Consider the following 15,905-nt stretch of genomic DNA (forward strand, 5'->3'; position numbering starts at 1 on the left):
GTAAGTGAGACCTTCCATCCCACGTATCAATTTTGTTGCTCGTCTCTGCATCTGCTCTAAGACTGCAACATCTTTCCTGTAATGTGGTGCCCAGAACTGAATTCCATATTCCAGATGTGGCCTTACTAGACATAAGACTATGGTAGGGAATAGATTGTGAGCTCCTCTGAGAGACAGTTAAGTCCCAAGACAATGTCAGCACTGCGTAAGATGTCAGTGCTATATAAGTACCAAATAATAATCTGTGTATGATAAAACAACAAGCATATGAATATTAAGGTAATTCCTGTCTGTTTATGCTTACTTCTTATATCTTCCTCTTTAATTGTCACCATCATTATATCCTCCTCATTAGATTGCTGGTCAATGGAATTATAAGTGTCATCTTCTTTAATCTTTGCCATCCCATTCCACTGCTCCATACACTGCTGATCACTCCTCACATATGTCTCTTCTTCTTCTTCTTCATGTGTCCTCATCATCTCACCCTCCACCATAGACTGCTGGTCACTCCTCACATAGGTTTTTTCATTTTCCTCTTTGATTTCAACTTTTACTCCTATCAGTTCTTCACCCTAAGAGCATAAAATGATAAGCTGAGGCTACACAGAACAATATAAGTCTCGTGTCTCTAGAGACCCCCAGTCCCACCTACCTGATAATGTTGGTGGATGGTGGGCTCTTCCTGTTGACAATCCTGGGAATAAAGAGGACCTCTACATCTCTCTGGTGGGTTTCTGTTACTGGATAAATCTGTAGAAAACACACACTGACTGAATACATTGTCTTTATATGTTTCTCAGATGATGGGGGAGCTAGCGTTAGAGGGGAGGAAGAGGGGGGTGGGGACAGTGTAAAGTGTAAGGAGGTAGTTAAACCCTCATGTAGCCATTAAATGTAACCAAAATTGGAAAGAGTAGTGGTATAAATATAAAGTGCATGGTAACCAAAGCTAGGAGCCTTGCAAATAAAATGGATTACCCTCCCTGGCGGTAATCCTGAGCTATGCCCGGGCTAGCCACTAGGGAGCTCTATGCAGAGTATTGCGTGCAGCAGGCGTTTTTACCCACCTCCCGGGGATCCAAACGTCTGTAGCCATTCTCCTTCCTGTCCTCCGAGGCTCTGAATCACTCTGGTGAGATCGCCATCAGTGATCTCACTACAGAGTTACAGCGCCACCTGGAGGACGGAGGTAAAATTGCAGCACTGATTTTAGGGTCTGAAACGTTTTAAAAAGACCCTAAAATCTGGAAATAATCATACCGCCAGGGAGGTTAACTACAGTTCATTCTGACAAAGGCTATGAGATTGTGGGAATAATGGATGTATGAAAGCCGTGATTGGATAGTGAATTTAAAGGGATACAATGTGTGTAGGAGGGATAGAACAGGGAAAAAAGGTGGAGGGGTTTGTCTCTTTGTTAAGAATTCTTTTACAGCTGTCCTGAACGATGAGATGGATGAAGATTGTGAAGATGTGGAGTCTGTTTGGGTAAATATTCATGATAGAAATAACTGTAGCCAATTGCTTATTGGGGTATGCTACAGACCACCTCTTATTAATGAAGCTGCAGAACTGCGATTACTACAGCAGATTGAAAAAGCTGCTAGTAAAAGTGAGGTCATCTTTATAGGTGACTTCAACCATCCAGGCATTGATTGGGATATGGAAGCTACGCACTCTGGTGAAAGTGGCAGATTTCTGGCAACACTAAGGCCCCTTTTACACTTGCATTGTAAATCTGCGTTGAGTTACCTTGTTTTATCACACGGTAACGCAACAGTAATGCAAGGTAATGGGGTCTAGCACAATAACCGTGTTGCATTGTGCCAGAAGTGCCAGATCCACTGCTGCAAATTCAACAGCTCATGACTGCCCGATTTCTGTGGCAACGTAGCGTCAGGAGTAATGTAAGTCAATGAGCGATGCATACATGTTAAAAATGTTGGCGGTGGAGGTTACCAGGGGTGGGGCATCACAAACGCACATTTCAAATGTAAATCCAGCTTAAAGAACAGTTAATTGACTCCAATGGTAACGGAATCAACTAGGGGGAATTCACTACTGGATTTGGTCAAATCAAATAGACCAGATAATGTATCAAATGTGCAGGTTCAAAAACATTTGGGGAATAGTGATCACAACATTGGATCTGGTGACTGATATGTCACAGAGCAGCAGAAAAACTAAAACAATGAATTTTAGAAAAGCAAAGTTCAGTCATCTCAGGCAGGCACTACGTTCAGTGGACTGGGATAATATACTACAAGGGAAGGACACTGAAGGGAAATGGAAAACATTTGAAATTATTCTCAATTAATGCTGTAGTAAATATATCCCATATGGAAACTGAACTTCTAGGAATAAAAAAAGGCCTTTATGGATGAATAGAAATGATAGAGATAAAATGATGTAGAAAACGAATGCCTATTGTCACCATCTTACCTCCGGGATCCATCGATGCGACTCTCCCCGCCGAGACTCCATTGTGCACAGACACTGCCGGGTGTGCACGTCTCTCGCGTGCCTGCTGCAGGTCTGGCGTCCCGAACCACAAGGGTGGATGCATGTGTCCTGTCAAAAGGGAAGGACGGACATGGCTGGGTAAGCGTCCGTCCTATGCTGCTAGGAAACGAGTGGTGAGTGTCAGCTGACACATAGGCAGGGCTCTGATGGTCACTCAGGATTGGATGCTTGATGTGTGGCCGGCCACTGCTTGGAGAATGCATGCTATTTTAACCTGTTGTGTGTACTGACAAATTGCCTGTGATAACGTTGGTTTACTGACTGCTGGGTGTTATCTTGCTACTGTTTGGATTATCTGGATTTTGACCTTGCCTGTTTACTGGACTTCCCTTGCCTGCCGCCTGCATAGACCTTATCCTGTTTCTGGACCTCTCTTGATCACTGCCTGGACTGACCTTTGGAATTACTTTGACCTGAGCTTGCCTTATCCTTGTCTGTTCTGCGTTAATTGCATTCATGTTTATGACCTCGGACTGTTCTTGACTATTCTTCTGTGGCTCTGCTGAGTTATTGGTTCTGCTCTACGATCAGCATTTATACCTGCACCACTAAAGGCCTGGGTGTAACCGTAGTCAGGCTGGTGTTACTTCATCACTTCCGGTTCAAGCAGGGAAGAACCACACAGGGTGAAGACGGTGGAGATAGATTGGGGCATAGGTGCTGATCTGCAGATAAATAACTTGATAAGCCTCACACCTATAAAGTCTTAAAACAGGAGGGGACAGAGGCTGCATTAAGCAATTATAAAGAGTTCAATAAGAGTTGTAAAAAAGAAATTAGGCTGGCAAAGATTGAAGCTAAAAATCAAATCAATAGGAATATAAAATGTAATTCAAGTATATCAACTCTAAAAAAGCATGGTGGACTGTATTGGACTCCTATAGGATAAAGGACAGAACTCAATGGTGGACGACCAAAGTAGAGCAGGGCTATTGAATGCTTGCTTTGCTTCTGTCTTCACAAGGGAAACATCATTATTGCAAATTATAGATGCAGAAGGGTCCCAATCTTCCAATTTTAATATTAAATACTGAACGCAGGAAGGAGTGAAGGCAAGGCTAAATAAGCAAAAAGCACATGGCCCGGATGGCATACATCCTCGGGTCCTAAGAGAATTAAGTTCAGTTATCGATAAACCCCTTTATCTTATCTTTCTCAGCATCAACATGGGTTTGTTAAGGACAGGTCCTGTTTGACTAAAGGTGCGTACACACGCCTGATTTCTTCAAATGACGGATCAGTCAAAACCAGCCTTATCAGCCTGCCAACAGACTGTACACACGGGGAAACTGTCGTCAAAACAGCCGCCCCGCGGGCGGGTGTGGCGACCTGTCGTTTGAAGAAATCAGGTGTGTGTACGCACCTTAACATGCTCAGCTTTTATGAGGTAGTGACCACTACAGTGCATATTGGGAATGCTGTAGATGTGATATCATTAGACTTAGCAAGGGCCTCCAATAGTGTTCCCCACAACAGTCTGATGCAAAAGTTGAGGATACAAGGACCGGGGAAGAGTCTTGTGTGCATGGATAGGGAACTGGCTAATGGACAGAAAACAAAGAGTTGTGGTCAATGGATCATACTCAAAATGGGTGACTGTTAGCAGTGGGGCCCCACAGGGGTCAGTACAGGGTACATCCCTCTTCAATTTATTAATACCCTAGTAGATGCAGTAGAAAGTACTTTTGCTATTTTTGCAGATGATACATAATTGTGCAGAATCATCAACTCTCAGGCAGGGAACACACTTGACTGTTTTCGTACGCGTTTTCTGCACAGAAAAACTGAGAACCCATGTTAATCAATGTGCTAGTACACACTTGCTGTGTTGTTCGCGCGCAGAAAAAAAACTGACATTCTGCATCCTGATTCTGCAGATTTTGACAGTTTTCTGTATCAATTACATCAGCTGCTGTGAAAAAACGCGCGCGTTTTCCTGCATGGAAACACACTTAGTGTGCAGAAAAAGTATGCAGAAAAACGCGCGCGGAAAACTGAAAGTCAAGTGTGTTCCCTGCCTCAGGAAGATAGTGACATATTGCCACAGGATCTGGATAGGATGGCTATATGGGCACATACATGGCAGATGAAATTCAATGTTGAAAAATGTAAAGTCATGCATTTTGGTCGTTCCAATGGTCTAGCACCATACAAAATAAATGGGATACAGATAGGGACATCAAACTTGGAGAAAGACTTCGGGAGTACTCATCGAAAACAAGTCAAATAATGGTTTTCAGTGCCAAGCCGCTGCAGCTAAAGCAAATCAAATTTTGGGATTAAGTAAAAGGGAAATAAAAACTCGAGATGCTAGCATAATATTGCCCCTGTTTAACTCTCTAGTAAGGCCACATCTGGAATATGGAATTCAGTTCTGAGCACCACATTACAGGAAAGATATTGCAGTTTTAGAGCAGGTGCAGAGTCTATAAAAAAATTTGATATGAGGGATGGAAGGTCTCGCTTACCAGTAAAGGTTAGATAAACCCGACTTATTTAGTCTGGAGAAAAAATGCCTTGAAGGAGATATAATTAACATGTATAAACATATCAGAGGGCACTATAAAAGATTGGCAGATGAGCTTTTTGTCCCTAGCCTTATACAAAAGCCCTAGGAGACATGATCTGTGCATGGAGGAAAAAAATCTTTAGCAATTTATTAAGGAAGGGGTTCTTTACAGTAAGAGTGATTCAAATGTGGAATGTATTGCCGGAAGTGGTTATGGCAAATTCTGTACATTTGGCAAATTCTGTATCTGCATTTAAGAGGGGCTTAGATTCTTTCCTTGCATTCAGAGGCATCCATGGCTATAATTACTCGGTAATTCCCAGGGGTTAATCCAAGGATTTTATCTGACTGCCATCTGGAGTTGGGAAAGTATTTTTTCCCTTTTGCTGCTAATTGGACCATGCCTTGTAAGGTTTTTTTTTCCTTCCTCTAGTCTACATCAATAAGGATATGTGAGGGTGCAGGCTAGTGTTGTAGAAAATTTTCTTATTGAACTCAATAGACATATTTTTTTTTCAATCCAAATAACTATGTAGGTAGACTGGGAATAAAGAGTACCTGTATGCTTCATTTGTGGGTTACTATTGCTTGACCTATCTATACAAGCCAACAACACACTGACTGAATACATTGTATCTGTGTTTATCAAATGATGGGGGATCTAGGTGGACAATCCTGGGAATAAAGAGGACCTGTACATCTCTGTAGTGGGTTTCTGCTTCTGAATGCATTTGTAGGGAACACACACTGGCTGACTATATTATCTTTATGTGTTTATTAGATGATGGGAGATCTAGGTGGGCAATACTGGGAATAAAGAGGACCTGTACATCTCTTTGGTGAGTTTCTGTTACTGGATACATCAGTAGGAAGCACACATACTGACTGAGTACATTGTCTCTATGTATTAATCAGATGATGGGGAATCTAGATGGACAATCCTGGGAATAAAGAGGACCTGTACATCTCTCTGGTGGGTTTCTGTTACTGGATCCATCTGTAGGAAGCACACACACTGACCCTCCGTACTGCTCTCTCCTTGACAAGAAATGAAAGTCTCCTCTTACCCAGAGATGTGAGGGGCGGCTGATTCTCCATCATGGTGTCCTTGTAGATGTCCTTCTATATGCTGCCCTTAGTTCATGGGGAGATAGAGAAACGTTATGTTGAATTAGGGTGTCACTGGAGGTATGGAAAATCACAAATATCTTCGTATATCTTATTACCTCCTCTTCTGCCAGTTCCAGCAATGGTTTCCCTCCTCTTCCTCCCAATAATGCCCAACTTCCGGTCTGTGCCAAACAGTACTTCCTGGTATGAATCGCCATCTTGTGGAGAATAGGCGAATTGCAGTTTACTTTTTTTTTTTTTTCAAATCTGCAGGTTTTACCTGGTTGTATCTCTACTTTGAGGGTTAGCTGGTAAATAACAGTTTACATGCCTCCCAACAATCCTGGTTTCTCCATGACTGTATATATATATAAAACAGAGGAGAGGAAAGGATCGTCACTGCAGATGCTTTATTCCAACATGTGAGGCACAGTAAATAATAGTAGCATAGCTCCCAACTGGAGTTGGGAGCTATGCTTTGAGAGCCCTGTCCCTCTTTCCTCTTCATTTGTCCCTCTTTCAGGACTTTGTCCCTCTTTCTATGTAAATATATATATATTTCTCTACTAAAAATGTGTTTAATTGACTCTAAACTTTATTCCCATCCTTTATATTGATATATTACTAATTTTAAAATGTTAATATGAAGGAAAATGAACCAGGATAGAAAGGACCAGTGTGGTTTGAATTATAAAATAACATTTTTCTTATGAAATCTTTATGGTATGCGTGACTAGGGGTGTGTCGAGGGTGTGATTATGGGTGTGGCTCAAGTGTCCCTCTTTCTGATCTCAAAAAGTTGGGAGGTATGGTAGTAGTACACATGGAACAGTGTACAAAAATCTCATACCATTGCTGCGGAGTGTGGTGGTGCGGTGGGTGCTGGGCACAAAAAGCCTGATGGCCGTTTCACGCTAGATTACAGTGGCTCAGCGTGCGGTAGATAAAGTGACGCTGGAATGTGAGAGGTAAGGTACTTACATAGCATTACTCCCAGCACCAATCTCTGCATGGGGAACATTGTATGGACTAGCAGGGGGGCCACTAGACTGCCAGGGAATGCTGCATGGGGGAGGGGAGAGGGACCGGGACCATGAGACTGCCAGGGAAAACTGTATGTCTCTCCTAGGGTGTGCCCGCGTCTCTCCAGGGGTGTGTCCGCTTCTCTCCTGGGGTGTGCCTGCGTCTCTCCTGGGGTGTGCCCGCGTCTCTCCTGGGGTGTGCCTGCGTCTCTCCTGGGGTGTGCCTGCGTCTCTCCTGGGGTCTGCCTGCATCTCTCCTGGGGTGTGCCTGCGTCTCTCCTGGGATCTGCTTGCGTCTCTCCTGGGATCTGCCTGCGTCTTTCCTGGGCTGTGCCTGCATCTCTCCTGGGGTCTGCCTGCGTCTCTCCTGGGGCGCGCCTGCATCTCTCCTGGGGCTCGCCTGCGTCTCTCCTGGGGCGTGCCTGCGTCTCTCCTGGGGCGTGCCTGCGTCTCTCCTGGGGCGTGCCTGCGTCTCTCCTGGGGCGTGCCTGCGTCTCTCCTGGGGTGTGCCTGCGTCTCTCCTGGGGTCCGCCTGCGTCTCTCCTGGGGTGTGCCTGCGTCTCTCCTGGGGTGTCCCTGCCTCTCTCCTGGGGCGTGCCTGCGTCTCTCCTGGGGCGTGCCTGCGTCTCTCCTGGGGCGTGCCTGCGTCTCTCCTGGGGCGTGCCTGCGTCTCTCCTGGGGCGTGCCTGCGTCTCTCCTGGGGCGTGCCTGCGTCTCTCCTGGGGTCCGCCTGCGTCTCTCCTGGGGTGTGCCTGCGTCTCTCCTGGGGTGTCCCTGCCTCTCTCCTGGGGTGTGCCTGCGTCTCTCTTGGATGTGCCCGTGTCTCTTCTGGGGTGTGCCTGCTTCTTTCCTGGGGTGTGCCTGAGTCTCTCCTGGGGTCTGCCTGCGTCTCTCCTGGGGCGTGCCTGCGTCTCTCCTGGGGCGTGCCTTGCGTCTCTCCTAGGGTCTGCCTGCGTCTCTCCAGGGGTCCGCCTGCGTCTCTCCTGGGGTCCGCCTGCGTCTCTCCTGGGGTCCGCCTGCGTCTCTCCTGGGGTCCGCCTGCGTCTCTCCTGGGGTGTGCCTGCGTCTCTCCTGGGGTGTGCCGGCGTCTCTCCTGGGGTGTGCCTGCGTCTCTCCTGGGGTGTGCCTGTGTCTCTCCTGGAGTGTGCATGCGTCTCTCCTGGAGTGTGCATGCGTCTCTCCTGGGGTGTGCCTGCTTCTTTCCTGGGGTGTGCCTGAGTCTCTCCTGGGGTCTGCCTGAGTCTCTCCTGGGGTCTGCCTGAGTCTCTCCTGGGGTCTGCCTGCGTCTCTCCTGGGGTCTGCCTGCGTCTCTCATGGGGTCTGCCTGCGTCTCTCTTGGGGTGTGTCTGCCTCTCTCTTGGGGTGTGCCTGCTTTTCTCCTGGGGTGTGTGTGCATCCCTACTAAGGACTGAACTGACAATACTGTGTGACTAGTGTCACAAATGGTGTGAGACATCGCGGCTTCTCTAACAGAACAGCACTGAGCAGAGATTGGCCAGTGTTTAAATACATTGGCCTTTGCGCCAGTACTGTAGTCCTGCCCCTCTCTAGCCACAATTGCATTGCAGAGGTATGCACATGCTCCTTAGAGTGTGTTCCAGCAGCCAGGACATCATCCACGCCGTTTCCAGAAGTCTCCTAGGACAGCGTTCTGAGAGGCCAGCAATGGATTGGTAAGTATAACGGTGCAACACTGTACACTAATCACTCAGTGACACAAATGTGGCATGAGCCATGCCTGCACCCCTCTAGTTACACCACTGATCATAGTGGAAGAAAACCCAGAGTGAAGTATAACACATTCCACAGTATTGGCATTCACAAGTGGTGCAACACCATAAACAGACCGCAGCCTGCGCTCACTGCATGGGAGAGGGTGGTGGTGCAAGTGCAACATTCATACCCTGCTGGTCATCCAGGCAATAGCATCCTCAGCAGTGGTAAAAAAAATATTATTTTCATCAAGGACAACATCAGACATACTAATAATATCTTTGGCCTGAGGCTCAGCTATCTCTGATGTGTGATATTTCTTGCTTTCTGAGCCTCCCCAGCCCCGCCTACTTTTCTTTGGCTTGTTTTCACTAAAAAGCTTTTTTTTATCTAGCAACAGCACACTCTCCATTTCATTAATATACCTTTTACCTGTTTCCTTTTCTCCTTGTGTTCCTGATCTTCATTATCTGAAGCAGAGGCATTACCTTGTGGTTCCCCGGAAGATGAGGCCCAGCTAACGCCCCTTCCCTTTGCTGATTCTTACAGATCATACTGTAAATGTCTCCCCTTTCTTAAAATCTTGTACATCTCATGGAAGCTTTTGTTTGTTTATTAGCTTTAACCGTTTCATTCCCTTAATCAATTCTCCTTTCAATCTTATGATTCAATCTCTTGAATTCAGGTCCATCCCCATACACATCCAATGTCTTCTCAGACGCCACCAACTGTTTTTCCATCACAGTGTGTTGTGTTGTGTTGTTTCTGCTCCTCAATCATAATCTTTATTATTAATACATCATTTTTTAAAATATTCTTTTATTCTCATGTCATTTACAACAATACTAAGGCAAAAAAATAAACATTCTGCATAGAATATAGAATGAGATACAAGCAGATCAAAAAATATATACAATAGAGGGTGGCCAACCAGTGCCATCCTAGAGTACACTAATTGTATCCAGCCATGGAAGGGAGCTAATAACATCCTGCCTAGAAGGACCTCATGAAGGATAGACATAGTGGCATATCTATGGCATCAGGCATAAAGGGAGACCCCGCAGGGCACTCCTGGTAGGATAATGAGCAATCCACTCATTTGACAATTCCGTCACAACATGATGCTGCGGGATAAGAGAGCGCCCTCAGGCCCATACAGGGTCATACTCTGAGGCACTCCTGAGAATTTTAGGTTAAGAACGGATAAAACCCTTATCGGGGAAGCTGTCCCTCTTGGCATGGGGAGGAGTTAATTATACATTGTGGAAGGAAAAAGAGAAAAGCAGTAAGAGAAAAACATGAAGAATTAGAAGGGAGAGAAAGAGGAGGAAGTTGTGCTAAACACGGGGCCACCCGCGGTAAACAAGGGAAGAGCGGTCTATACACCACTTGTCATATGTTCTTCCAAGTAGGCGGGGTGAAATGCATTGACAGATGCTGTTGATCTAGCATTCAACCTGGAATGCCAGAAAAGTTTTGGGAGTGGCTCCACCTGGCAGCGAACACTTGATAGTGGAGTGTGGTCCTGCTGCAGAACTTTGGTTAAGGGACGTTGCAAACATTGCATTCAAGCTAGGCACGCAACTTTAACTACCGTTACTGGATGGGTTAGATCATAGTTTCTCAACGTGTGGTACGCGTACCCCAGGGGGTACTTCTGAGGGTTCCAGGGGGTACTCGGGCTTGATATACTTAACCAAGAATAACAAATTTAGAGTTTTAGAAAATGATAATTCTTATTTAAACAAAGCCAAGTTAGTATATTAGCTAATTATAAGCAATAGTAAAAGCTTGGAAATGGTTTAAAACGAATTATAATGTACTACGATTAAATATATATTTGTCAAGGGGTACTTGTGATAATGTTTACTATGCTAGGGGGTACTTCGTGAGTATATGGTTTTGAAAGGGGTACATACCAATAAAATGTTGAGAAACACTGGGTTAGATGATCTGTGGGCGACTAAGGAGGAGGGCGCTCACTAAGGAGCTCACTAGGCTTTGCAGCTACATGGTCCGCGTTACATGTGGATGCTCACTACGGGATCGGCTGTTACTACACTCCAGGTCCTATGCTATATTGCTCCATTTTTTACACGGGAACTTATTCAATTAAATTGATTTGGCCTATCCCCTTGGACTTGGTGTTATATCTCCCCGGGTTTTACCGCCTCACACCGCATGCCGGATGGCAGTTACTGGACACTGGTAATATGCTCATCATAATCTACTTCAGGATTATAAAGTTTAGTTTGGATGGACTGATGCCTTCCTTGATTAGATATATATATAATATATATAAAAAAAATTATCTTTATTTCTAGAATTTTTTTCAAATTTTACACATACATACACAATAAATAAAATATACACACAAGACAGACTACGATTCATCAATTTCAATGTCTTCTCAAACTATCCCTAATCCACTATCAAAGATACCCAAACCCACACCCCATCTCACTCCTCAATCACTCAAGGGGGCGGCCAATCTTACCCCAGACTACACAAAACCTAATTTTTTATTTTTTAAAGAGTAACTGTTGGGCATAAAATCAAAAATCTATTATTTATTTTTATCTGTTAAACAAGTAATGAGGATGCTAACCAGGCAAACCAAAAGTTAAAAATCACTCCTTTTTTATTTTCCCTAAAACATCATTCCCCAGTTTCCGTGGCTCTGATTTGGTACATCTGCTGCACAAAGGAAGTTGCAGGGCATGCTGGGTTTTCTTTTTCTTTTTTCTTTACTTTTCCCTCAGACTTAAATAATGCAGCCTTATTGGCTGAAGCCTCTTTTCCTCCTGTTTCCCCTCCCACACCTCTGTTCCTCTCTGATTGGCCAATATCTCTCAATGCACTTTCTACTGCAGAGCTGGGTGGTAATGTCTGAAGACTGGGAGGAGGGTGGCAATGATACACAGACAGAGTAAGGGAGGAAATTATGTCAGGATTGGCATCAAGATAGACAGTCAAAGTAATCCTAAGAAGTATTTTTTCTTTTTTTCCAAACGTGGACAGTGCAATTCATATGTTATGTAAGTAGAGCAAGTATTTATCTACTTATATATGTGGGTTTTTTTTTCTGAGATAGTATGGCTGACAGCTCCTCTTTAATGCTCCGCTTATTTGCATGAAGCAAAAAAAAAAGCCAGGTCATCTGGCAGGATAAACCTCAGGATCGTCTGCATATAATTCTTCACATCTGTCCAAAACCGTAACTCCTCAAACTCCCCAAATATATGCAGTATCATCCCTTTTCCTTTGTTGCATCTCCAGCACATGGGTGACACATTCAGATAAATCCTATTCAGTCTATCCAGGGTCCAGTAACACCTGGTGAAAAGTTACAATTTGACTCCTGAGTCTTAGATGCCACAAAAAAAATCCTCTACCCAGGTCCCCTTCCCACTGACCTCTAATGAACCCTGCTGGGTTTGCCTCCTCATTTAGGATGTCATATATCCTCGAGAGGGTCCCCCTAATTTCCCCCTGCCCTACACACTAACCCTAAAATGTGGTTAAATCCCTTGAGAACTCCCTCCTACTACCCAACGACCTCAGAAAGTGATGGAAGCAGATAAGACTCCCCTTGTCCAGCCCGGAGGCACCCAGAAGGGCCTCAATCTGATGCAAAGTGGTCTATTCTCTATTTACAATCAGATTCTTGCTGTTATTTCCCCCTTGCCCCTCCAGCATGGGAACCCCCCCCCCCCTCCACCATACAGCATGGCTAATCAGATTCTTGCTGTTATTTCCCCCTTGCCCCTCCAGCATGGGACCCCCCCCCCTCCACCATACAGCATGGCTAATCAGATTCTTGCTGTTATTTCCCCCTTGCCCCTCCAGCATGGGACCCCCCCCCCCTCCACCATACACCATGGCTTGGAAAGTATATTTGGGGACTTTCTGAGCCATGGTGTATGATGGAATGGGTGGGCCACCAACTCCAGCTCCATCCCCACCCACTGCTCGATGTCCCTGTGTCTAGACCAGTCTACCATCCGAGTGAGTACTGCAGCTGCGTGATATAAACGGACATTCCCCCCTTAGTTTACTTGCATATAGTAATAAAGATCTAGTTCATGGAAGTTTTTTTCCTCCAGATAAACTTCAAAGATATATATTCGACCTGTTGAAAAAAAATGGAGCAATCAACACCGTCTGGAATAAATACAGAATTTTGGGCATCACCGTCATTTTTAAAAATATTAATTTTACCCAGCCACGAAAAAAGATCCACATCCCATCTTTCAAAATCCTTACTAATGCCTTCGAACAGCGGGGGGAAATTTTGTTGGTATCATTGATGTCCCATCCACAGCATTCTCCTCACAATAATTCTTCAGCTCAGCACCAATCACAGACACAACCTGCTCATCCGACAGCAGCGCTCTGTTCAATCTTCAACTGAGGTCTCCTCAGAGTATCCGCAAACAGGCCCAAGAACACAAGTGTGTGATCAGACACTGTGGCAACCCCAATCTCTGACCACAGATAGCAAATTATGCAACACAAAAAATAATCGATTCTTGGGTAGCTCTGGTGTAGACCCGACAAATAATTAAAATCCCTATTAGATGGGTGTTGGACCCGCCAACTGTCAACCAACTGCTGGCGATGCAACCTTGTCCTGGTCAAAACTACACCCGAAATATAGGACCGATTGACGTATCCATTTCTGGATCCAAACTAATATTTAAATCCCTTCCTAGTATAATGCTCCCTTCAGCAAATTCCTCGAGTTTCAACAATAGCTCCAAGTGTCCAACCTGTTTCTAATTAGGGAAATATACTGAGCCCAACGGTAACCTCCATCCCTCAAAAAGAACATTAATCAGCATATATCTTCCCTCCTCATCCTTGATTAGCGTTTTTGACTTTCAGCCTTTTTGGCCTAAGATGCAGCTTATTGGCATTATGGAGTTGGAGGGGTATTATGTGATGGCGATATCTGTGCTTGATAGGAGTGTGGTATAGGGTGGGTTTAGGGTTTATGCTCCATCCTAACATGAACACTGTCCTTTGTATGCACTACAGCCATCATTTATAATAATTATTGTTCTTCACTAGAGTCTATGCAATTTATGCAATACATATTGATCTCAGGAGTGCTGGGCCAAAGCAGAGGGATGAGAGGCTCCAGCCTCAGGGCGCAGTGTAGGAGGAGGCGCACAACTCACTCAGCTGTCATTCCTCTATTGTGTTTGTAGTAGAGAGAAATAAGAAAAGGGGATACATGACAGTGACTGCAAGCCAGATAACTAGAGATTAAGGTTTTCTGAGTGTTGGGGGCTCTGGGGCGCCTCTTAGTCTAATAGCAATCAGTGTGTGACGGCTGGGGCGGGAGGGATGGAGGGGCGCACTTTGGTGTCTCAGCCTTGGGTGCTGGAGGACCTTGTCCTGGCTCTGAGTGCAGCTATACTGGTTTAATCTTTATTATTTTCTTTGATGGTATTTACCAATGGCGCTTACCTATTATGCCGTCCAGGCAGTTACACACTCAGGAAAAGTTACAATGTTTCAATCCCTTCAGCATCAGTGTCTCAGATTACAACCTGGAATCTCTTTCAATAGAGGTGCTGTGGCTATAAGGTGCAGAATGAACACATTTACTCACATAAATTACAGCACACAACTAAAAACACAGAAAAAAAAGAGTTTATTAAAATTAGTAACCCTTAACCCCCCCCCCCCCCCTCCTTAATACCTAACCTTAATCCTAACCCTTCATCTCCACCATCCTTAACTCCTAACCTTAACCCTAACCCTTAATCACCCTCCTTAACCCCTAACCTTAATCACCCCTTCCCCTCCTTAACCTAACCTTAACTGCCCCCTCTTGAACTACTTTAGTACCAAGGTTTTGGTGGTCACCTGGTTGGCAGGGCGTAGATTTCAATTAGCCGCCACTGCGCACATCCGCCGATTCCGTCACTCCCCGCCGATCTCACCGCTGAATCCCGACATCTCTCGCCGCAGCTTACTTGCTCTGCCTGTCTCTATGATGGATTACATTGATAGGCAGGGTCAGGAGCCAATGAAAGCGGCTCCTGACCGGCTCACAGGAAGAGTGGGTGGCCAAGGTTCCTGCCGTGCGGCGTTGACGGCAATTGCGGCGGGTAAGTGCGGCAATTCGTCATTCTCCATCGGGATTTCACCATTTCTGTACCAGCAGTCTCTGGTCCTTAAGGGGGCAGAGACCGCTGGTACTTAAGTGGTTAACCCCCAATCTCTCCCCCCTTCCTTAACTCCTAACCTTGGGGGAGTGGTTAGGGTTAAGGTTAGGGGTTAGAGAAGTAGGATTAAGGGTTAGGGTGAAGGTTAAGCGTTAAGGAGGGGGGCACAGAGAGGATAAGGTTAGGAGTTAAGGAGGGGGGCACAAAGAGGATAAGGTTAGGAGTTAGGGAGGGGGGCACAGAGAGGATAAGGTTAGGAGTTAAGGAGGGGGGCTTAACCACTTAAGGACCGGGCTAATTTTGTGTGATCTGTGCTGGGTGGGCTCTTCAGCCCCCAGCACAGATCGGGAACCACGCAGGGCGACCAGACTACCCCCCTTTTTTCCCCACTAGGGGGATGTCCGGCTGTGGGGGTCCGCTCACTTGTGTTTAGTGGGAAGGGGGGGCTCCTCAAAGCCCCCTCTCTGCAGCGCTATACCTCCCTCTCTCTCCTTCCCTCCCTCCCCTCCTTCCCATGGGCAGTACAGGACAGCGATCCGTCCTGTACCGCCTCTGATAGGCTTCAGCCTATCAGATGCCGGCGATCCCCGGCCAATCAGAGGCTGGGGATCGACGCCGTATGATGTAAACACCGGGGATTTCTTCCTCGCATGTTTACATTTCGCCTGCGAGCCGCGATCGGAGGCTCGCAGGCTGTTCACGGAGACTCCCTCCGTGAACTGACATGGAGAGGCCGTTTTCATGTAAATCCACTTATGACCGGCCGCCGCCTATCGGCGTTAGGCGGTCGTTAAGTAGTTAAGGGTTAGAGTTTAAGGTTAGGGTTAAGAAGGGGGAGGTGAAGGG

At 45.8% G+C, this 15,905-nt stretch overlaps 2 protein-coding genes across 2 annotated transcripts in view; one reads left to right on the plus strand and one right to left on the minus strand.

Annotated features, from left to right (window-relative positions):
- LOC137535853 (zinc finger protein 585A-like) overlaps window positions 1–6,247 on the minus strand; it is a 43,099-nt gene extending 36,852 nt beyond the window's left edge. The window contains exons 1-3 of the mRNA XM_068257736.1: window positions 6,103–6,247; window positions 656–753; window positions 305–575 (exon numbers count right to left, since the gene is read on the minus strand). Coding sequence (XP_068113837.1) covers window positions 305–575; window positions 656–753; window positions 6,103–6,136 — 403 coding nt within the window. The 5' untranslated portion in view covers window positions 6,137–6,247. The remainder of the gene's footprint in view (window positions 1–304; window positions 576–655; window positions 754–6,102) is intronic.
- LOC137535386 (zinc finger protein 585A-like) overlaps window positions 1–15,905 on the plus strand; it is a 764,031-nt gene that overhangs the window by 522,482 nt on the left and 225,644 nt on the right. The gene's annotated exons all lie outside the window — the stretch shown is intronic.

This window comes from Hyperolius riggenbachi, chromosome 10 (genome assembly GCF_040937935.1).
Source record: "Hyperolius riggenbachi isolate aHypRig1 chromosome 10, aHypRig1.pri, whole genome shotgun sequence".
Taxonomy (NCBI): Eukaryota; Metazoa; Chordata; class Amphibia; order Anura; family Hyperoliidae; genus Hyperolius; species Hyperolius riggenbachi.